At 61.6% G+C, this 21,952-nt stretch overlaps 1 protein-coding gene across 3 annotated transcripts in view; it reads right to left on the bottom strand.

Moving 5' to 3' along the window:
* Positions 1-1,025: 1,025 nt before the first annotated feature.
* Positions 1,026-21,952, bottom strand: part of EVI5L (ecotropic viral integration site 5 like) — a 34,894-nt gene continuing 13,967 nt past the window's right edge. The window contains exons 2-20 of one of the 3 annotated variants that reach the window (XM_054464373.2): positions 19,595-19,778; positions 18,363-18,552; positions 17,140-17,364; positions 16,955-17,029; positions 16,165-16,290; positions 14,755-14,898; positions 14,559-14,648; positions 13,142-13,239; positions 12,992-13,052; positions 9,904-9,957; positions 8,847-8,879; positions 7,642-7,782; positions 5,285-5,413; positions 3,950-4,090; positions 3,691-3,846; positions 3,434-3,580; positions 2,955-3,050; positions 2,713-2,808; positions 1,026-2,569 (exon numbers count right to left, since the gene is read on the bottom strand). In XM_054464373.2, the coding sequence (XP_054320348.1) occupies positions 2,291-2,569; positions 2,713-2,808; positions 2,955-3,050; positions 3,434-3,580; positions 3,691-3,846; positions 3,950-4,090; positions 5,285-5,413; positions 7,642-7,782; positions 8,847-8,879; positions 9,904-9,957; positions 12,992-13,052; positions 13,142-13,239; positions 14,559-14,648; positions 14,755-14,898; positions 16,165-16,290; positions 16,955-17,029; positions 17,140-17,364; positions 18,363-18,552; positions 19,595-19,731 (2,418 nt within the window). In that variant the 5' untranslated portion in view covers positions 19,732-19,778 and the 3' untranslated portion in view covers positions 1,026-2,290. The remainder of the gene's footprint in view (positions 2,570-2,712; positions 2,809-2,954; positions 3,051-3,433; positions 3,581-3,690; positions 3,847-3,949; positions 4,091-5,284; positions 5,414-7,641; positions 7,783-8,846; positions 8,880-9,903; positions 9,958-12,991; positions 13,053-13,141; positions 13,240-14,558; positions 14,649-14,754; positions 14,899-16,164; positions 16,291-16,954; positions 17,030-17,139; positions 17,365-18,362; positions 18,553-19,594; positions 19,779-21,952) is intronic. The other 2 variants (XM_054464374.2, XM_054464375.2) reach the window with 2 other exon arrangements.

Here is a 21,952-nt window from a genome sequence, read left to right as displayed (position 1 = left end):
GGGAGGCAGAGGTTGCAGTGAGCCGAGATCGTGCCACTGCACTCCAACCTGGGTGACAGAGTGAGACTCCCTCTCAAAAAACAAAATGAAACAAATTAGCCAGGCATGGTCGTAGGTGCCTACAGTTTCAGCTACTCAGGAGGCTGAGGCAGGAGAATCACTGGAACCCAGAAGACGGACGTTGCAGTGAGTCGACTGCCTTGAGTGCCTCTAGGAAGCTTTGCTTTGCCACTCCTGGCTCTGTCCTCCACCCCGCCCCCCACCACCACCCAGCAGCTGGGACTCTGCCTCAGCTCTGTGGGGAACCCCACAAAGGACTCTTTCTGCCCCTTACTCACTGTCTTCCCTGCACTGGCCCCCTCACAGACTCTGTGGTCCATCTGATGGGGCTCTCTTACCTAAGCCCTCCATGAGCTCCCAATGGCCCCCAGTTCAAAGCCCAAACTCCCTCTCCTGACGTAAGCAGTCCCTTCTTGATCTGACCACTCCCAGGCTTTCCTGTTCCTCCTTCCTAGGCATGGTGTGCCTCCTGTTGGTCTGATCTTTAAGCTTTTACTCCTGGAAGAGGCCCTGACACCGCCTCCTCCAGGAAGCGTTCCCTGATCTCCCTGCACATTTGTCTATTGAGCACCTACCACATTAGTGCAGGCTCCCCCCTGCTCAGTGCCTGTCTCCTCTGCTCCACTGGAGACCCCCTCAGAGCCAGGCACAGGGCAGAGTACCCCACAATACCCCTGGAGGCGTGAGCAGAATGAATGCAACCTGGTCCTGTGCTTCCTGAAGCCCAGCGATTCAGCATGCCTCTCTCTCCTTCAGGGGAGGCCCAAGTTGATTCACCCAGGTGGGAAATCATGCCCTGTCGCCAAACTGAATGCCCTTCTATCCTCTCCCACCCCCATTCTATGAGACTATGGGGGAGCTCCTGAGGGCAAGGACAGCCCCGCCTTCCCTCAGCACGGTTTTTGGTCCTGGGGCTGGGATCCACCGCTGCTTGCGATTCTCCTCCCGGCCCGCAGGCCAGTCCGTGACTGTGTAAATACACTTTATTTTCCATCTTTCCCGCCTAGGCGACATGTGGAGTGAACAGGCAGTGTGCAAAATGGTGGTGGGCAGTGTAGGGGGCGTGTGGGAGAGCCCCGTGGGTGCCTGCCCCGGTCCCCAGGCTTCGTAACACTGAAAAGTGGGCAGCTAGGAAGCGGGGACGGAGCAGGGGTCCCCACCCAGGAAGCGCCAGGGAGATTGCTTGTGACGCTACTCTACTGGAGGCTCCAGGAGCACCGAGGGGGGCAGCCCCCAGGGTCATGAGGCCCAGGGGGCCGGGGGGAGGGAGGAAGGGGCCTGGGGGGCATGGTTGGATTTTGGCACCGTTCTCAGCTCTGATTCAGCAGAGACAACGGAACCACCAGGAGGAAGTGAGGGGAGGCCGCTCGCTGGGAAGCTCCTGCCTGGGGGCCTGGCCCTGGCTGAGGGTGGGGTTGGGAACACAGGAAGAAAGGGAAGTAGATGGAGGCCGAGGACCCTCCATCACTGGCCAGGATAGGGGGCGCGAGTGTCTCCCAGAGGAAGATGTGGGGCGCTGGGGAGAGGGGTCTCTTCGCTTCCTGGAAGCTGCTCTGGCCCCAGAGAAGCAGGGAGGCTTCCCGCTGGCCACTCAGTCCCCAGGCACCCCGCACACAGTAGGGGGACTTTGGTTTCCGCTGCAGGGGCCATGGTGCCTGCGCCAGGCAGGAGAGGACGGCCTGGCCATCTGTCCCCAGCGGCCTGACTCCCCTAGAGATGGCCAGGGGCTAGTCAAGGGTCACTTCGTCCCGAGAAATGTCGTGGGTGCTGATGTCCAGCCCAGAGCTGGCGCTCTCCTTCCTCAGGCCTGGGTTAGCTCCTGAGCGCTTCCCGGCAATGCCGCCCCTGTCCCAGAAGGAAGCCTGCTAGGAGGTGGGAGCTGCCTGCTCATTCAGTGCTGGGACCTCTGGGTCGTCTGTCCCCTGCCCTCTGCCCTCCTGTTAAGACAGCGGTCAGCCCCTCCAGGCACCCCTGGAACGCCAGAGGGCCCGGAGGGGTACAGACCAAGATGGGTAAACACTGCTGGGGAGGGAGAGCCTGCCCCGGGGTCCTGAGGAGCCCCAGGTCGGACCCTACCCTCTGCGCTGCCTCGCCGGGCCTCGCTTTAGGGATGGCCGAGCCACAGAGGGCGCATAGTTTGTCAAGTGCGGCAGGTGGGGAGCAGAACGCGGACTGCCCGGGCGCCCCCCGCGGCTGCGGCCTCCTGACTCCGGGCGCGCTGGGCACGGCCTCAGTTGTCCAGGCCCTGGCTGTAGGGCGCGGCCAGCTCATCGGCGTCGCTGTCTGAGCTGCCCTCGCTGTCCTTGGCCGGCCGCTCCAGATGGCGGAAGAAGCGCGCATCGCGCGGGGACAGAGGGTACAACGCGTCCTGCAGGGCAGCGCCCACGCCTACGCCAAGTAGCTCCTCGTCCGACGACGGCAGCGAGTCCTCGTCCAGGTGCCGCGCCAGGCTCAGCCCGTCGAAAGCCAGCGGGTCCTCGAAGGGCGGCGGGCCCTTCAGCAGCCGCACCTGGGGCGGGGGACCGGCGCTGCAGGCGTGGACCGGCCTTCTGCCCCGCCCTCCCAGCCGCATCCTCCGCAAGGCACCGGCGCTCGGCTAGTCCCAGGCCGACGACACCCAGGCCTGTCCCCGGCATCCCCGCGCCGGCTCACCTCGGCCTTCAGCTCCTCGATCTGGTCCTTGAGCTCGCGGATGTACTGCGATGAGTCCGAGTGGTTCAGCTGGCCCTGGATGCGGCCTTCCTCCCTCTGCGGGGTGCGCCAGGTCACGCGGGGCCAGTGCCATGCTGGGCCTGGGGTCCTGCCCAGCTCCTGCCCCGACCCCGCTCCCCCACCCCTTCCCCGCCCCCTTCCCCGGCCCCGCCCCCGCCCCCCACCCCGGCCCCGCCGCTCACCTGGATCTCCAGCTCGGCAATGCGCTGCCGCATCTCGGCCACCGCAGCCATGCTGTCCGCCTCCCGCAGTCGCACAGCCATCACCTCCTCCTTGCTCTGGGGTCGGGGGATCAGGGGAAAGGAGGGCGGATCAGGGGGCGGGACCGCGGGCAGGGGCGAATGAGGAGGCGGGGCCGCGGGCGGAGGCTGGTCAGGAGGCGGGACCGCGGGCAGGGGCGGGTCACGGGGCGAGACCGCGGGCAAGGGAGGTGCGGGCGGGGACGGGTCAGGAGGCGGGGCCGCGGATCAGGAGGCGGGACCGCGGGGGGTTGGTCAGGAGGCGGGGCCGCAGGCGGGGCCACGGGCGGGGGCGGGAGGACGGCCTGCAGGGGCAGATCAGGAGGCAGGACCGCTGGCAGAGGCGGGTTGGGGGCGGGGCCTCATTAAGGGCGCGTCCGGGGGCGGTGCCACGGGCAGGGCGGGGCCGCGGTGGTCTGCACCTTGCACTCGGCCTCGGCCTGCTTGCGGCGGCTTTCACTGAGCTGCGTCTGCAGCCCCTTGTTCTGTGCGGCCAGGTACTGCAGCTTCTCCTGCAGCGCCGCGCGCTCCGCCTCCACGCGGTTCAGAAGGTTGCGGTGGATGTGGTCCTGGGGTAGGGAGGAAGGGAGGACGGAGGACGGCGGCGGTCAGGGCCTAACCCAGGGGCTGGCCACGGACACCACGCCCCTTCCCCAACGGGCAGGCCTCCCGAGTCCACCTGCGTCTCAAGTTCCACCACGCGCTGCCGCAGCTCGCGGCCCTCGGCCAGAGCCTGGGCCTCGCGCAGACGCACGCTCATCAGCTCGTCCTGCAGCTCGCCCACGACCAGCTTCCGTGGGGACTCCTTCCAGCGGCCGCCGCGGGCCAGATGGGCCTGGGGGGTGAAGCCGAGAGGCCGGCGGTCAGCTTCCGCCCAAGAGCCCCGAGGGGACCGCCCTAGGGGGAGCTCTGCCAGCCAGCGCCCACTCGGCCCTCACCTGCCAGGTGTCTGAGAGCTCCTGCAGCTGCAGTTTAAGCTCTCGCGTCGAGGCCACCGCCTGGCCCTCCCGCACCTTGAGAGCCTTCAGCTCCTCCTGCAGCTGTGCCACGTTGTTCTCGTCGGGCAGCGAGCTGTTCCTCTGCGGGGAGAAGAGGGGTCAGGGCCTGGGGGAGCAGCGCAGCCGCATGGCCCTTCCTGCAGGACAAACGCCCCCAGCCACGTTTCCTCCTGAGCTCCGCCTTGGGCGGCTCAGATGGGGGAGGGCGACCCCCTTGACAAGGCCCACGGGGAGCGGACTCGCCTGTGGAACCCGGTTGGAGCTCCTCAGCTGTAAAATGGGTGTGGTAACAGCACCTACTCTCACAGGGTGTCCTAGGGCAACCCCCATAAACGCCGCCCTGCACACACTGACTCCCCGAGGTCTGAGATCCATCCCCTCAGGGACATGATCAGGTGGAGGACCTGCCCCAGCAGAAACACCCTGTCTGCCCTCTGGCCCCCAGGCCAGGCCACACCAGGCCAGGCAGTCCCTCTCCCTGGGAACAGGCTGAGTGCCAGCCTAGGCCCTGTCCTGGTGTCCCAGGGCTCATTGATGGAAGATTTGTGCTCCAGGACCCAAATCCAGCTTTCTGGATGAGGTCCGCACTGACCCGTGTTTGGGTCTAGGACTGGGACAGATCTAGCTGCATGTCCTGGAGGCACACATACTTCCCTGTGAAGTGGAGGGAGGCGGGAGCGGAGCCCAGCTCTTGGCTGGTGATGAGGGCCTGGAAGCAGATGGCCTCTCAATCCTCCATTTGGGAGGACTCCCAAAATAGTGCAGGCTCGAGGGGGTGGGGAATGGCTCCTGCTGAATGTGTGAATGGGTCCCTGGGTGCTTTCCTTCCTCTGGGAGCTCCGTGGGAGAGTGGAGTCGATGCCAAGTCAGAGAGCAGTTGGGGAGGGACCCAGAAGGCCTGGGATGGTGTCTCCATGGGACTGTGTAGGGAGGCAGCCCCAGTGGGCCTGGGCCTTCCTTTCTCTCCTTCCTGGCCCCCTCCCCCATCCCCCTCTCTCCCCCCTTCCTTCCTGGAACCCAGTACTGGGGGAAATACACACAGGTGGGATGGGGGTATCCAGGAAGCTCATAGAAGCCGCCACGCTGCTGGAGTTTGCCTCATACAGGAGGGTAGGCATGGCCCGCGTAGGGTTGTGCTGTGTGTGCGCATATGTATGGTTGTGTGTGCATGGGGGTGGGGGATTCTGACCTGGGGTCACTCCCAAAGCTTACCCAGGACCCCTCCTGTGCCCCAGGGTCCCCCCGACACCTGCCCGCCTGCCTCCCCTGTCGCACCTTTTCCATGTCGAGAACCTTGTCCTGCATCTCCCGAAGGGCCCCCAGTGTCTCCGTCTCCCGCAGCCTTGACTGCTCCAGCTCGGTCTCCAGGTGGGACACGAAGTCTTCTGTGAGGCGGGGGTTCTCCTGGGGGAGGCAGAGAGCTGCGTGGGCCCCAGGCCATGGCTGGGGGATGGGCAGCCTCCATGCCTGCTGGCTTCTGCCCCCCTCCCCAGAGCCCTTCAGCAGGGAGAGGGGCCCAGGCTTGGGGCGTCCTGGGCTGGACCCCCTGATGCTCAGGTCCTGGCATCCATGCAGCTGGCCCAGTCCAGCTTCCTTCCTGGAAAGGCTGCACAGAGGGGACATTCTGAAAGGGGACTTGCCTTGGCCTTTGGATGCCCCACGGGACCCCAGTGACTGGTTTTCCGGGATCACTGGTGAGGGTGGGAGATGAGTTCTTGCTGGGTGGTCACTGTTCCAGCCACATGGTGGGCGAGGCGGGGGGTGGGGGAGAGGCCTGGGGCTGTGCTCCTGTCTCTCCACCTCTCTCCTCTGCATCCCACCCTCCATTTCAAAACAGGGAAGGATGGGGAAAGAGTTTGTGGGTATCACCCTCTTGCTCCATGCCCTGGCTTCTCAGAAGTTCCCCAGTGGGGGCCCCGGAGCGAGGGACACTGCCACCTGGACCTGAAAAAGGACACCTGGTGCCTGGGGTGGGAGCCGGGCTCCCTCTCACTGACCCTGTGGCCTGGCAGGGCAGTTCTCTGGGGGACTGCCTCAGCCCTCCCAGCCACCACCCTCTTCCTGTGGGTCTCTGAGATCCATGTGTGACGGTGGCTCTGCCTCAGCCCAGATGGCCTCCAGGCCCCATGTGGCTCCTCTGGGCCACCTCATCTTGCCTGCAGTGGCCTCCCTTTGGGCTTGAGGAGGTGGCCTTGGGCCTCCGCAATCTCTGCATCCCCCCAAGGCCGGAGCTCAGGGGTGGCTGGTGGAGTCTCTCTGATGAGCCTGAAAGGCGGCCTCATGCGTTGGGTGGGATGAGCCCAGCCCCAGTTTCCCTAATGTCCATGCTGCCTCAGAGCAAGGTGGGACAAGAGTGCTCACAGACTCTGAGGGCCACAACGCCAGCATCATACGGATGTGGTTCATGGGGACAAATGGGAAACAGTGAAGCTCCCCTTCTCCTCCCCAGGAGCAGTGGATCAGCTAGAATGCCCTGGCCAAGGCTGGAGCCGCAGTCTCTGGGCCTGGGGGTGGAGGGGGCACCTCTGTATTGGATGGCTTTTCTTTCTCAAGCACTCCATGGTTTCTGCAACCTACACCCCACTGCCAGGCCCTGCTGGGTCAGGCCAGGATGGCAGCGGGGCCTACAGCATCACTCCCTGCCCCTCTAGGGCATGTGTCCCTGTGGCCTGCAGGGCTTAGGGCTGCAGCCACTGGTGGTCCCTGTGATCAGGAACGCCAACTGCTGGGTGCAGCTGCAGTTAAGTTCTTTTTTTTTTTGAGATGGAGTCTTGCTCTGTCACCCAGGCTGGAGTGCAGTGGTGCCATCTTGGCTCACTGCAACCTCCACCTCCCGGGTTCAAGTGATCCTCCCGCCTCAGCCTCCTGAGTAGCTGGCACTACAGGCACGCACCACCATACCCAGCTTATTTTTGTATTTTTATTAGAGATGGGGCTTCATCATGTTGGCCAGGCTGGTCTCAAACTCCTAACCTCAGGTGATCTGCCCGCCTCAGCCTCCCAAAGTGCTGAGATTAAAGGCGTGAGCCACTGCACCAGGTCGAAGTTAAGTTCTAAAAGCTTTCAGGAGAAGCAAATCTTGGGGTGGGGTCCCAGCTCATGGGCCTGCCCATCATGGGACCCAAAGTTCATGGCCCACAAGACACTCAGGGTGCCCCCTCAGCCCCACCCTGCTGGCTCAGAGCTGCCCAAACAGTCCCGGACTGCCCTGCTCCCATTCTTCATGGCTGGCCCCCCAGGGACACCAAACAATCCTTCAGACCCTGGGGAGAGGTAAGGGCCTCCGTAAGGAGTCACAGCCCTGTCTGCTGCCTGTGACACAGAGGAAACCCTGCAGGGACAGCCCGGTCTTCAGAGGCCTCCGTGCTGAGACTGGGGGTTGGGAAGTCAGATACTGCAGACACACTACGAGGTGGCAAGAAATGGATATCAGGATGTCTCAGAATGTGGAGCTGCTGGGGGAGAATCTGCGCTTGTCTCTGGGTTCCCCTTACCCCAGAAAGGAACAGGAGGGCCAGGTGCTGAGGCGGGGCAGATATGAGCCCTGAAAGAAAACCGTTGGGCGGGGGCGGGGGCGGGGGCGGGGGCGCGGGGCATGGCCCCGCCCAGCAGCCCCGCACACCCGCCTGTACCTGCTGCTCCTGTAGCTGCCGGATGGTGCTCTGGGCCTTCTGCAGGTCCTCAGCTGCCGAGCTGCACTGTTGCCGCACCACCGCCAGCTCCCGCTTGATGACATAGTTCTCCTCCGCCTCCTGCGCCCGTGTCACTTGCCCCTGAGAACAGCGAGGACAGGGGGCAGGGGGAGGCCGTGACCCTCGACTCCCACCCAAGGCCCTGCCTCCCGCCACAGGGGGAGGCCCAGAGAGTGGAGGTGGGGGGAAGTGAGGTGGGGGCCTCCCGTACTCAGAGCCTGGGATGAGCGTCCCACTGGGCCTGGGGACGTGGGTGGGTGACAGGCAGGAATAGGACACCTGGAGGAGCCCGGGAGGAACAGAGCTAGCCCTGGGCTTGGAGAGCTCCATCTCCTTCCCCACTCTGGCTCTCAGTCTCTGCCCCAGTTGGGGTCCTTATCCAGGGGCACAGCGAGGCCACCTGTGCCTATTCATGCCAGACTCTGCTGGTGAGGGTGAGGATCTGGGGACAGCTGAGGACAGGGCTGGGCTCCCGGGGGCATTCACCTCTCCCAGGGGCATCTTCTCTAGTCCTAGGCTCTGTGGCCTCCACCTGCCTGGGGCTAAGACCCCCTTCTTTTCCCCCACCTCATCTTTGTCCCCTTCCCAACTTGGGCCCCCCATTCCAGGCTCAAAGCCACCAGGTGGCGGGTGGCAGCTTCCAGATAAAGCCATTCAAGATGAGGTGGCAGCAGGAGCAGGTGAGCTAGAGAAGGTGGTAGCAGGCATTGCAGGTAGGAGCAGAGAGCAGCAGTGTGAGGGCCGGGGCACGTGTGTGCATGTGTGTGTGCATGTGTTGTGCGTGTTGTGCGTGTGTGTGACCGCAGCACTGCACACACCAGGGCCTTATGTGAATATGGTTTTAGGTTCCCCAGCCCTCCTGGGTCCCCACCCTGTGTCGCCCGGAGGAAGCTTTCTGTACATGTGTGTGGACATTCACACCCAAACGCACTCACAGCCCCTCCACACACACCCTTCTCCCCACTTCACATGCCCCGCCCCCCGGGAAGCCTCTGTGTCCCCCAGAAGCGGTCCCCAGCTGCTCCATGCATGGCGCCAGGCCTGCCCGCAGAATGGCAGGGAAGAGGCAGTTACTGGCTGTCATGTGCAGGGTGCAGGGAAGGGGCCAGGAAGGAATCCGGAGAGGGGATAAAAAGCTACAGTACCTGGATTAACCTATCAGCCAGAGCAGCGCTCTCCTACCCGGCGAAGGGGGTTCCCAGCGACAGGGGGAGGAGGCAGAGCGGAAGGCGCGGGGACAGGAGAGGGGAGACAGACAAGAACCACTTGTCACTAACGCAGTGGACTATCTCTAGAAGCGGGGGAGAGAGGAGGGAAGACCAGAGAACCAGCAGGAGAGGACCCGGAGGAAGACCAAAGCTAGAGCCAGCTCCGTCCTGGAGAGGGGTTCGGTGTGAGCGGGGAGGTTGGGGGTGCCCGCGGCTGTGGGGGAGGCCGCAGGGCTGGGAAACCTACTGTCCCACCCTCCAGGGCCAGCCAGGCTGCTGCTGGCTGGAAAAACTGTGGGGGGCGGGGGGAATTTCGGCTTCGTGCGGACCTCCTGGAGAGTGGGAGAGGAGTAGGGTGCATTTTAATTTTAAGGCAGAACAAGGCTTTGGGGTGAGGGCAATCAAATACGGTTGACGACCCGCTTCCTGTGGCCAGTGGAGGGCCAAGTGAGGACGAGTGAGGAGCAGGAATTGGGGGCTCCCGGGGCTGGGGCTCAGTGAGCCCCCCATTCCATCCCCATCTTTAGCATGTTGGGGAGCAGAGTCCGGGCTGTGGCTCCCCACCATGGCGCCACGCTTCTCCTCCACTGGGTTTCCTTTCCTTTCTTTTGAGGGCAAGACTTCCAAATTACAGGGTGGGGTGGCTTGTGGCCCAATTACGGGGCTTGTCCATCAAAGCGGCAGTTCTCCCTCCTCCTCACCCCTCCCCGTCTGTGCAGCCGGGGAGGGCGCAGAACACAAATGGATTCCCGTGGCTGCAGACCACTGGGTTGTAACTCGCCCCCACTCCAGGATTAATCACAATATGAGTCGCCCCCAGTTACAGGGCACTCCAAATCGGGTTCAGGTCGGGTCCTGGGGCAGGAAGGTAGGGCTGCTTAGTCCTCCAGAGAGGAAAAGACTTGGAGGACTCCACCCCAGGTTAGCGGCCACGCCCCGCATGGTGGGCCACACCCCATGGCGACCATGTCCCCACGGTGTCCACGCCCCTCACCTTCTCTAGGGTTTCAATCCGCTGTTTCAGGAGCCGGTTCTCCGTCCGAAGCCTCTATGGGGGTGGGGGGAGATCACGTCATAGCCCGTCCCCCACGCCTGTCTACACGCACCCCTCATTTACCCACCGCCGGGGTCAGTCCTCTTAGGGCCAGGCCACTTTTCTGGGCAGGGCACAGCCAGCATCTTACGTTCTGGGTCAGCGATTTCAGAAAACAGGGCCAATTCCTGTTCAGACTGGCTTGATTACAAAAAAATAAAAAGTTTTAAAACAAACCTGGGTTCAGCAAAAATAACGTCAGTGCCTTCGTGGCCGTATGTGTGTCTGGGGGCCAGTCAGTACCCATACCCCCTCAGAAGACTCCATCCCACACGTGGGTCAGTCTGCCCAGGGTTGTGCGGGCATCAGTGGGGGAAGCAGCTGTCGAGCAGCCACCACCCACCCCTTGCTGCTTTGCTCCAAGCACCCGGGTTCAATTCCGGGAGCAGGCTCCTCTTTGAGTTTGGGTCCAGCGTGCTAATCACGCATCCTTTCTTGACAACTACATTCCCATGACCTGCCGAGAGCAACCTGTCCCCAGTGGTTTTCACTGTTCCCTGGCTGGGGTTTCGAAGACGTCTCCCTTGCTCCTGCCTTCCATTCTGTGCTGATGGATTTTTAGATAGTTGTGGTTTTAGGCCAGGTCCACTGGCTCACGCTTGTAATCCCAGCACTTTGGGAGGCCGAGGCAGGCAGATCACCTGAGGTCAGGAGTTTGAGACCAGCCTCTACTAAAAACACAAAGATTAGCCAGGCGTGGTAGTGCACGCCTATAATCCCAGCTACTGGGGAGGCTGAGGCAGGAGAATCACTTGAACCTGGGAGGAGGGGTTGCAGTAAGCCGAGATCACATCACTGCACTGCAGCCTGGGTGACAGAGCAAGACTCCGTCTCCAAAAAAAAAAAAAAAAAAAAAAAAAAAAGAAAAAGAAAAAGATATTTGCACTTTAGGTTCCCCCAGGACCCTCTGGGGAGCAGGTGAGGTTTGCAAACGAGTTGAATCTCGACTGTACCTGCGCCCCCTTGCTTGATACGAAGGTGGTACAGAAATTGTTTGGATTGGCAGGTGAGTGAGGGTCCTGCCACACTGCAGGTCACACAGAATATTTCCTGGGTTTCTTCTGGGGAGAAAAGGTGATGGAAACACCTAGAACATTCCCAGGAAGCAAATGCAGTCAGACAGAACCGCAGGCTTGACAGTCATTGATGCATGTCATGTGGGGAAACTGAGTCAGAGTGGGGCAGGGCATTGCCCTAGTCCCTCAGTTCGGCTGGGTCAGAGCTATTTCAGGCACACGTCTCTGGTCCTCATAGCAATCTGGAGCCCTGATCCCTGGCCCCTGGGTTTCCCTGTCATCTCTCTGGCTTCAACCCATCACAGCACCAAGCACAGCCATCCTTGCAGGAGCTGGGCGCACCAAGCACAGCCATCCTTGCAGGAGCTGGGCGCACCAAGCACAGCCATCCTTGCAGGAGCTGGGCGCACCAAGCACAGCCATCCTTGCAGGAGCTGGGCGCACCAAGCACAGCCATCCTTGCAGGAGCTGGGCGCACCAAGCACAGCCATCCTTGCAGGAGCTGGGCGCACCAAGCACAGCCATCCTTGCAGGAGCTGGGCGCACCAAGCACAGCCATCCTTGCAGGAGCTGGGCGCACCAAGCACAGCCATCCTTGCAGGAGCTGGGTGCACCAAGCACAGCCATCCTTGCAGGAGCTGGGCGCACCTTTTGTATTTATTTCTGTATTTTTGCAGAGACGGGGTATTGCTATGTTGCCCAGACTGGTCTCCAACTCCTGGCCTCAAGCCACCCTCCCACCTCAGCCTCCCAAAGTGTTGGGATTACAGGTGTGAGCCACCGTGCCTGCTGGAGCTGGAATTGAATCCTTGTCTGTTGGACTCCAGTGTTAGCTACTGCGTGGCTCTGCCCCTGAAGAGCATGAAGCCAGGCTGTGTTGGGTTTGTGTCTGTGTCCCTTCCTATCACTGGGGGCCCTCGGTCTCATCTGTGACTTTGGCACACAGCAGGTGCTCAATAAATTTTTTGTTTTCTTTTTCTTTTCTTTTTTTTTTTTTTTTTTTTTGAGACAGAGTCTCACTCTGTCGCCCAGGCTGGAGTGCAATGGTACAATCTTGGCTCACTGCAACCTCTGCCTCCCGGGTTCAAGTGATTTTCCTGCCTCAGCCTCTCGAGTAGCCAGAATTACAGGTGTGTGCCACCACACCCGGCTAATTTTAGTATTTTTAATAGAGATGGGGTTTCACTGCATTAGCCAGGCTGGTCTCGAACTCCTGACCTCAAGTGATCCACCTGCCTCCGCCTCCCAAAGTGCTGGGATTACATGCATGAGCCATCGCGCCCGGCAATAAATGCTTGTTGAGTAAGTAACTAAAATCACGTGTAAAGGGAAGAATGCGCAAGGAAGGAGAGAGAAGCTTTGCACACTCAGGGAACCCCCTGACCTAGCAGGGCTGGCGGGCCAGGTGCCCCAGGAACCAGGGGCCCCGGGTGAGTGCCCACACCCTGCCCTACTCTCCCTGGTGTCTGGGCCCTGCGTGCTCCATCTTTCCCCTGAAGGCGGTCCCCTTCAGGGGTCCTCCACTGCAACCTTCTTGAAATTCCTCCAGCCCCCAAGGCACGCTGCTGCCCTAGGCCTTTAGCCCTCGACACCCTGGGCCCGGAGCCTCTGCCCAGGTCAGCCTTGCCCACCGCGTGCACATCCTTGTCCAGAGCATTTAGAGTCCACACTCTAGTTCAGTGGTTTATTGATTGCTTCCCCATGACGCTGGGCGGCCCAGCGGGGCAGGGACCTTGACTGTCTTGGTTACCGCGGCGTCAGGCGGGGGTGGCGCTCACAGCTGGCCTAACAGGTGAAGGACGGCACAGGTGGGCAGAGGCCTGTCCGCCAAGGACGGCCGGGTCCGTCTGTGCGCTAGGAAGGCCCGCCCCCTAGCGGCCGATCCTTAGAGTACGGAGGGCAGCCCCCAAGGGCCTCCCATCCCTGTCCCCGCCCCCTCTCCCCCCGCACCGCCCACGGGTCCCTGGACTCACTTTGATCTCGATCTGCTCCTCCATCTCCTTGCTCTTCATGGCTGCGTACTCCTTCTCCAGCCTGCAGAGCGGTAGGGCCCCGTGGTTACTGTCATGCCCTCGGGGGTCCCCCCTTCCTACCAGTACCCTGGTTGCCCAGCAGGCACCGACCTCTTCATCTTCTTGGGGTTGTACTTGACCTGGTAGGCTTTGAGGACCAGCTTGTCCGGGCAGCTGTCGAACTGGTGGGGGATCACTCTCTGGAAGTACTGTGGGGACACAGCCGGTCACCAGGTCACGAACATGCAGGCCCTGACCACCGGGGGCCGCCCAAGCCCTGTTGCCCTGGAGGGGGGCAGGAACCGGTCTGCCCGGGGTGTCGCCATGTCCTCAACGCCGTGTCCTCAGTGTTTGTGGAGCAACGGAAAGACTGAGCGTGAGGGGAGGGAATAGGGGGCTGCCTGCAGCCAAAGTCTTAGTTTCCAGAAGAAAAGCAGGCAGATGCTGGATGTGGTGGCTCACACATATAATCCCAATGATTTAAAAGCCTGAGGTGGGGGAAATAAATAGCTGGAGCCCAGGAGTTTGAGACCAGTGTGGGCAACATAGTAAGACCCCACTTCTGAAAAAAAAAAAAAATTAGCCGGGCATGGTGATGTACACCTGTGGTTCCAGCTACTCAGGAGGCTGAGGCGGGAGGATCGCTTCAGCCCAGGAGGTGGAGGCTGCAGTGAGCTAGGACTGCACCACTGTACTCCAGCCTGGGCCACACAGCAACTCTGACTTAAAAAAAAAAGGAAAAGGAAAAAGAAAAAAAGAAAAGCAGGCCAAGGAGGCTCTCCTGGGAGTGAAGGCTGAGGGTCGGGGGGTCTGACACAGGGGACCTTCGTGGGGGAAGGAGGATGGGCATGCCGGGGGCCTCGGGCCTGTGCAAAGGGTTAAGGTAAGCCGAGGGGGGACATGGCTCCTGCACCCGGCCCAGCTGGCCCCCTCTGGTAGCTGTGGACAATGCCTGCCCGTGTTCACGGACACAACCGTGGCCTTTGTGCATTCTTCCCTGAAGCACCAGCTGGAGGACGCGGGGAGGGGGCAGAGGCCCGCACAGCAGAGAAGTGGCGGTGGGAGGCAGGCTGGCCAGCAGCAGGGCCTCCAGGCAGGCCAGGCTGGGGCGGGGCAAGGCGTGAGGTTGCCTAGACCCCCAAACTCCCTCCTGTGCCCTCACCAGGCTGGGTGGCAGGGTGGGGATGCCCTCATGGTCAGCCAGAGTTGTGATCTGCCATCGGGCTTCGGGGCATCTGTGGGGTTGGGGGCAGGAGGTAGGCAGTGGGGCTCCCAGGGCTCAGCCTGGGCCTCCTATCTCCCTGCGGCCAGGCTGCTGGCCCCCGACTGTGTCTGGCAGAGCCTAGGGGGTCCTCTGGTCCCTTAGGGAGACCTCAGGGGAACAGAGTGGATAGGAACAGATCAGGGATGTCAGGCATGCCACCTTCCACCCTCGAAGCTGGGCCCTCTCTGTCACTTGTGAGGGCATCCTGTGACTCGGAGCCCCTGGCTGGGGGCAGCCCCGCTGGCCCTGGCCCTCCCGGCCCACCTGGGACATCCCCTCCATGTCCAGCTGCATCAGCTCCGCCTGGTTCACCTGCAGCAGGGCGAGGCCCACTCGGAACACGATCTCCAGCCCCTGCGAAGGCGGCAAAGGCAGTGGGAGGTGGAGGGCAGGGAGGCTCCTGTTCCGGCCACCCCCAAGGGGCTCTCTCCCCTCTCCAGGCGCCGTCGTCGCTCCTCACCTCATACATGAAGATGTCGAAGACCCGCGTGGCGACGGGGAGTGGGAAGGTGGTCAGAAACAGTGTGAGGAACCAGGACGAGGCATACATGGATGTGTGGAAGCTTTGGGAACGGAAGTGGGTGTTGAGGTCTGGGAGCTGCTCCTGCAGGGGTGGGAGGCCGGGTGGGTACAGTGAGGGGGACGCCCTCCTACCAGGGGGTGCTGGGCCTCAGTGTCCCCGCCTCCAGGGAGCCTCCCTGGACCTGCGCTGGGCAGCCCGAGGCTCCCTTCCTGGTGCTCCCTCAGCACTCTGTCTGGGGGAGGCCGAAGCACCCTGGAGCTTTGAGCAGCACGGGGTGGGGGCCAGGCAGGGATGGCAAGATCTGTAGCTGCCTGTGTGTGTTGGGGGCCCACCCTGGGTAGGTGATGCGCCCGTGGCAGCTCATGGGGTCCTCACGACAGCCTGAGAGGGTGTGTCTGAGGCTGGGGGAGTTGGATCACTCCCCACAGACACCCTGAGAGCCAGAGGTGGAGCATGGGTAGGTGGCAGCCTCTGGCCCTGGGGGGAGCCCCCCTGTCACCTTGTTACGTGACCTGCCAGCCGCTGTACCTCCCTTGGACCCCAGCATAAAGCTTTGTGCAAGCTGTGTTGGATTGGCTTGAACTCTAGACAGCCAGAAAGTGGAAGATGGCTGGGGAAACTGAGGCTGGAGAAGGCATTAGGATCCCGGGCTTCCTCCCAGCGCCAGGGGCTCTCTGCGCCCTGGGTTTGCAAGCTTGGCTGTGGGAGGGTTCTGCTACCCAGCCTGGGGTGGGGTGGTGCCTTCTCTGCAGCCCAGGCCTCCTGCTTGTGGCACTACCAGGCCCCCTTAGGCTACAGCACCGCCCATGCTCCAGGCCCAGGGAGTGGGGCCGTCACATCCAGGGATGACTGCACAGCCCCACCTGCCATGGCAGCTGAGGCAGGCCGGTGTGTGTGTGTGTGTGTGTGTATGTGTGCATGCGAGTGTGTGTATGTTCGCAAACGGCCTTGGCGGCTCTGCCTGCCAGCCAGGAGCAGGCCCTGCGGGGGCTGCTATTTATAAACAGACGTCTGCGGCTCTCTGGTAATCAGGCAGGCAGACAGACAACACTCCCTCCTTCCACCACACTCTGGAGCAGACAGGGAGGTGGCTGTGGCTGTGTCCGATGTGAGCCTGCCCCACCCCTCTGCCTCAGCAGCCCTGGGAGCCCCCTTCAGTAGTGGCTTTCCTGTCCCTCCAAGCATCCTTCAGGGCAGTGCTGCATGGGGAGAGGAGTGCCTTTTGGAGTTGGAACGTCCAGGTGTGATTTCACAGGCTTGGAATTTTCAGTCCAAGAGATGCCCGGATATGGTCTAGGGTGCCAGCCCTGCCCTCCTGCGGCCCTGGCCACCTGCGGTCCTGCTCACCTGCAGCATGTACTCGAACTGATAGATGCAGAGCCCGAGCTCGGCCATGCTGGGTTTGAAGAGCTCCCGCAGCCGGTACTCCTGCATCAGCCGCACGAACACACAGAAGGCCTCCTCCTCAGGCATCTAGGGGGGACAGGCGGGTGGGGGGACTCAGGGCAGCGGGGAGGGGCGTCTCGCTGCTCATCAGGGCCCTGGGGTACAGGGGCCCATGTCCATGTCGGTACCTGGCTCCCTAGACTCTCATGACACACTGTTGGTCCCTGTGTCCTCACAAGCTGTTTTACTGATGGAAAACCTGAGGCTGAGGTCACCTGCCAAGGGCCACTCAGCAGGAAGCAGGGGAGCTGGACTTGAACCCAGGGCTGGCCACTGCCAGCATCCCCCTTGTTAGGACACCTCCTGTCCCAGCTGCGTCCTCTCTCCCTGTCCTAAGCCCCCCGGTTTCTCTGGAGGAGACCCCCAAGCCCCATAAACACCACGCTGGATGGCTTAAGTCCCCAGCCTGAGGTTCCTGTCCAACCCTGAGATGCGGCAGAGAGAGACAGCCTGTTCCTCCAAACCCTGTCTCTGTCCTGGATGGTACAGCGGACAGGACCCAACCAGACAGGTGCCACTCACTGGGCCTTGGCCTGGCGATTGGCAGAGGTCACGGGTGTGGATAGAGAGGGAGGATCTGCCCCTAGCAAGACGCTGGGTGGAGGACACGCCACTCCCGTCCATCTCTTGGGGGCCGAGCCCAGGGTGGGCTGTTGTCTGGCAGGAGCCCAGCCACCCCCCAGCCACCTACCTGCATGAGGAGCAGGCCCACGATGAAGGCGCTTCCCTGGCAGTAGCCCACCTCCCGGTCTACCAGCGAGTATGCCTAGAAGGGAACAAGTCCTGAGGGCAGGGTCCCGCCATCCAGCACAGCCGGTGAACTGGGGAACTGCTCCTTCCTTTAGGACCGAGGGAGCGGGGAGCCCTGGGCCTCACCTTCATGACGTTGAAGAGGACCTCCTGGCCTAGGCTGTCCTGGCCCTTGAAGAACTCGTGTTCCGGGTAGGTGCGGGCGATGTCCCTGCGGATCAGCTTCTCGCATGGCGAGGACATCTTGAGCAGCTCGGAGTACTGGTTCTTGACTGGCATGTCCGTGGCGCTGCACAGGAGTTGCCACACGATGGCCCGGAAGTGGTGTGGGATGCCCTTGCGGATCAGCTCCTGGCCACGGGAATGGGAAGCCGGGGCTGGACTCGGTCCCACTGCAGCCTCCCTGTGGCCACCCAGCCCAGCTCCTCAGGCGTGGCTCATCCAGGCCTCAAGCATGGCACAGAACTCATGGTCCCCAATCCTTTTTTTACCCCCTTTTTTTAGAGACAGGGTCTCACTCTGTCACCCAGGCTGGAGCGCAGTGGTGCGATCATAGCTCCCTGCAGCCTTGAACTCCTGGGCTCAAGCGATCCTCTTGCCTCAGCTTCCTGAGTAGCTGGGACTACAGTTGTGCACCACCACGCCTGGCTAATTTTTAAACTTTTTTTTTTTTGACATGGAGTCTCACTCTGTTGCCCAGGCTGGAGTGCAGTGGCGTGATCTTGGCTCACTGCTACCTCTTGCCTCCCAGGTTCAAGTGATTCTCCTGCCTCAGCCTCCCAAGTAGCTAGGATTACAGGTGCACACCACCACGCCCAGCTAATTTTTGTATTTTTAGTAGAGTTGGAGTTTCGCCATGTTGGCCAGGCTGGTCTTGAACTCCTGACCTTAGGTGATCTGCCTGCCTCGACCTCCCAACGTACTGGGATTACAGGTGTGAGCCACTGCGCCTGGCCTACCTGGCTAATTTTTAAACTTTTTATAGAGTCGGAGTCTCATTACGTTGCCCAGGCTGGCCTCGAACTCCTGGCCTCAAGCGATCCTCCGACCTTGGCCGCCCAAAGCGCTGAGATTCCAGGCGTGAGCCACCGCACCCCCATCCTTCATGGGCACTACAGGGCAGCAAGCACATGGGCACTCGAGGGTGCAGGGCCTGTCCAGCACCCCTCTGACTCACTCTCTCCTATCCCTGTGCCCTGGCAGGACACCCTGAAAGTGTCTGCACATCTCCACTGCTGCCGCTGTGCCCAGGCTGGGGCCCTGCAGACCCTGGCGCTGCCTGGTGGCTGAGTGACCGCACCACCTGCCCACGCTGTCGGCCCAGCCCCGCCTGCCTGGCCGCCCCCCACCTTGAGCAGCTTCTCCTTCCTGCGCCGCCACTCCTCCCACTCGTTGGCGATCCGGCCCCACAGGATCCACGTGTCCTCCTCCAGGTGGCTCAGGTTGGAGGAGGCCGAGGAGCTGGACACTAGCGAGGAGCCACTGTTCCGCCGCGAGCCATTCATGGAGCGCATGGACTTGGAGTCGGCCTCCAGGAGCCTGGGCAGGAAGGGCCGGCAGAGGGGAACCAGTGACTCCCTGGGGACAGGGATCCTTGGCGAACCCAGCCCATCCTCCCGGGGGTCTCAGAGGACACCAGGGATTAGGTCCCTCTAGTTCTTTTTTTTTTTTTCTTTTTTGAGATGGAGTCTTGCTCTGTTGCCTAGGCTGGAGTGCAGTGGTGTGATCTCAGCTCACTGCAACCTCTGCCTCCTAGTTCAAGCAATTCTCCTGCTTCAGCCTCCCGAGTAGCTGGGATTACAGGTGCATGCCACCACACCCGGCTAACTTTATATTTTTAGTAGATACGGGGTTTCACCATGTTGGTCGGGCTGGTCTTGAACTCCTGACCTCAGGTGATCCACCTGCCTCGGCCTCCTAAACTGCTGGGATTACAGGCGTGAGCCACTGCCCTCAGCGCCCCCTTTTTTTTGAGACGGAGTTTTGCTCTTGTTGCCCAGACTGGAGTGCAGTGGCGTGACCTTGGCTCACTGCAGCCTCCGCCTCCTGGGTTCAAGCGATTCTCCTGCCTCAGGCTCCCAAGTAGCTGAGATTACAGGCACCCACCACCACACCCAGCTAATTTTTGTGTTTTTAGTAGAGACAGGATTTCACCATGTTGGCCAGGCTGGTCTCAAACACCTGACCTCAAGTGATCCGTCTGCTTCGGCCTCCCAAAGTGTTCGGTGGTGTGAGCCACCACGTCCAGCCTAAAACCTGCATTTTAAATGGGGGTGGGGCCAGAGGAAGAAAGCAGGAAGGCCCGACTCAACTCTTCCTCCAGTCCTGGCTCCATTAACTGCGGCGGATTCACAGATTCACTTCACCTCTCAAACCTTTGGTCTCATCTGAACAGGGTGGGGACACGTATGTTCAGCCAGGGTTGGGAGGATGAAAGGAGGTGTCCCTCATCCAGCATCTGGAGGTGGCTGTCACCTTGCACACACCGGGCCTGGCTCTGAATGTGAGGGCACCTGGGAACTCCTGTGGGGGCCCAGACTGCACCCCAAGATTTCACCCCATCCCCCAGCCCCCAACTCACCGGTTCTGCTCTTCGAGCTTGGCCAGCAGCTCCAGCTCATCAGGGCTGAGGTTTTCGGAGTCAGAGGTCGGGGAGCAGGTGGGGGCCGACAGGGCCTCCTGGGATGAGGAGTCGGGGCTCAGAGTGGGGCTCGCCATGGTGGGTGGGCTTGTTAGCCGTGAGCGGGGTTGGTTCACAGCTCTGTCTGGGGGCCAGAGACATGCGTGGTCGGCATTGGGTGGGTGCCCACTCCATCCTGCCTGCCCACCCTCGGGACATATCCTCACCCTGGGCTTCCTGCCTCTGGTCCACCCCTGTCCGTGCACCCCTCATCCCCATGTGCCCCAGCCCAGCTGACAGCCATGCTGCCCCTTCTGTTCGAGACCCTGGCGATTGGGATCCCTGCCTGTGTCATCAGGCCGGACGTCTGGATGGAGACGGGAGGACTGCTGCCAGGATGTGAGCCGTCCTGCTGTCCCTGGGCATGAAGGCCAAGGCTCAACTCGACACCCCTGAGGCTGGAGCAGGGCCCGGAGCAGAGGCTCCCTGTCACTCGGGGCTCCACGGACCCTGCTGGGACCTTGGGGTGCAGGAGCCCCCTGCTTTGCCGGCCCTTCCTAACAGCTTGGTCCCTGTCCCCTCCACGGCCTGCCCTGGGAGCCCCACATCAGTGTCTGACTTTCCCCATCTCATCAACCAAAGTGGGCTGCTAGCACGGCCAAGAGCAATTACTCTCGACTGTTAATTGTCTGGCGCTGCCAATGGCCGGAAGAGTCGACTCCCCTTGGGTTGGGAAGCCAGGGACGTGGCAGAGTGCTGGGAATCTGTGCCCTGGCAGACACAGAGCCAGAGCTGTGGGCTCCGATCCGTATCCAGATCTTGGCCTGCCACGTGCCGGGCGAGTCCCAGCCACATCTCTCCTATCTTTTTGCCGTGTCATCTGGCCCAACCCTTCTGGGGGCTTCAAGGACACTGGCCTCTCGCCTTCTGTCAGCCTGGTGGAGGCAGATCAACACCATGTCAAAAACAAAGGTACTGCGCTCAAATGGATCTGCGTCTGAAGCATGGCTCCCCTCGACCAGCTGTGTGACCTTGGGCCAGTCACTTGGCGTCTCTGAGCCTCCGTACATTGAGATCATACAGGACATAGCCTCAAGAGTGGCTGTGGAAACTGACCACGTGACTGCACATAACGTGGTCAGAACAGAGCCTGACGCTCAGCGACAGCCCCACGGACATCGGCTATCACTGTCCATCCTGGGGCCAGGGCTCCTGGGTTCTGCTGTGGCCTGTGTGGGGACTAATGGCCAGGGGACCCATAGCAGGGGGCCCTAGAGGAAAGGGACGGCTATGGGAGTGGAGGCAGCGGCTGGGGATGGTGTTCCTTCATGCTTCTTCCTGGTGAGCCCAGGCTAGCCTCCAGCATCTGAGAAGATGGGGATACCTAGGGTCCTGGCGGCAGGAAGGAAATCCTGCTCCTGCCTCCTTATTTGCACGGCTCCTTATGCCCGCCCACTGCCCGGCACGCTCTGTAGCAGGAGTCTGCCGTGTGCCACTTGGCCCCACCTGACCTGGCTGACAGCTCCACCTACAGAGGGGGCCTCACTGGGTCCTTGGAGTGGGGATATCTGGATCCCCAGGCAGCAGGGGGACATTGGCGGGACCATAGCAGACCACTCTATACCTGCCTGGCTACCATTGGGTCACTGGGCACCTTCCCACAGCCCAAACTCAGTCCCCAACCAACCCCTGAGGGCCTACAGGTTGGATGGACTTGACCCTGGCCACCCCCGTTCTCCTGGAATGGGGTTGGGGGAGGTGCGCCATTCTTTTTTTACCATATGGGGACCCAGAACCCTCTTTCTCCAGGCCTCTGTGGCTCCCCAGGGCTGCTGGTTCTACCTTGGGCCCTCAAGCGTTCCCCTAGTCTGCCAGGTGCTGAGGGTTTTGGATTTTGGGGAGCGGAAGGAACTCTGTCATTGCCAAGTGGGCCGGGGCCACCTGCCCTGAAGACCAAGCTGCTGGGCACCACCTAATTAGGAGTTAATCATTCCCGAGACAGGGACAGTGGGGGCCACTTTGGGGCCTCCCACAGAGTTGAAGTGTGCCCGGACAGAGACGGGGGCTGTGGACAAGAAGTGCTGATCAGAAGGACCTCTCTGGGCGGGCAGGGGCTGGGAGGGTAGCTTCAGAGCTGGGAGAATGGGGAGGAGGTGGTGGAGGCGAGGCTGGAGCCTCAGAACCACAGATGGAGTTGGGGAGCAGTGAGAGCTTCAGAACCGAGGAAACCCAAGCTCAGGGCATCAGCCCCACCCAATCTCTGCCAGAGCCTCGGTTTCTTTTCTTTCTTTTTTTTTTTTTGAGACGGAGTCTTGCTCT

Source organism: Pongo pygmaeus, chromosome 20 (genome assembly GCF_028885625.2).
Source record: "Pongo pygmaeus isolate AG05252 chromosome 20, NHGRI_mPonPyg2-v2.0_pri, whole genome shotgun sequence".
Classification (NCBI taxonomy): domain Eukaryota; kingdom Metazoa; phylum Chordata; class Mammalia; order Primates; family Hominidae; genus Pongo; species Pongo pygmaeus.
This window is presented reverse-complemented; position numbering and strand designations above follow the sequence as displayed.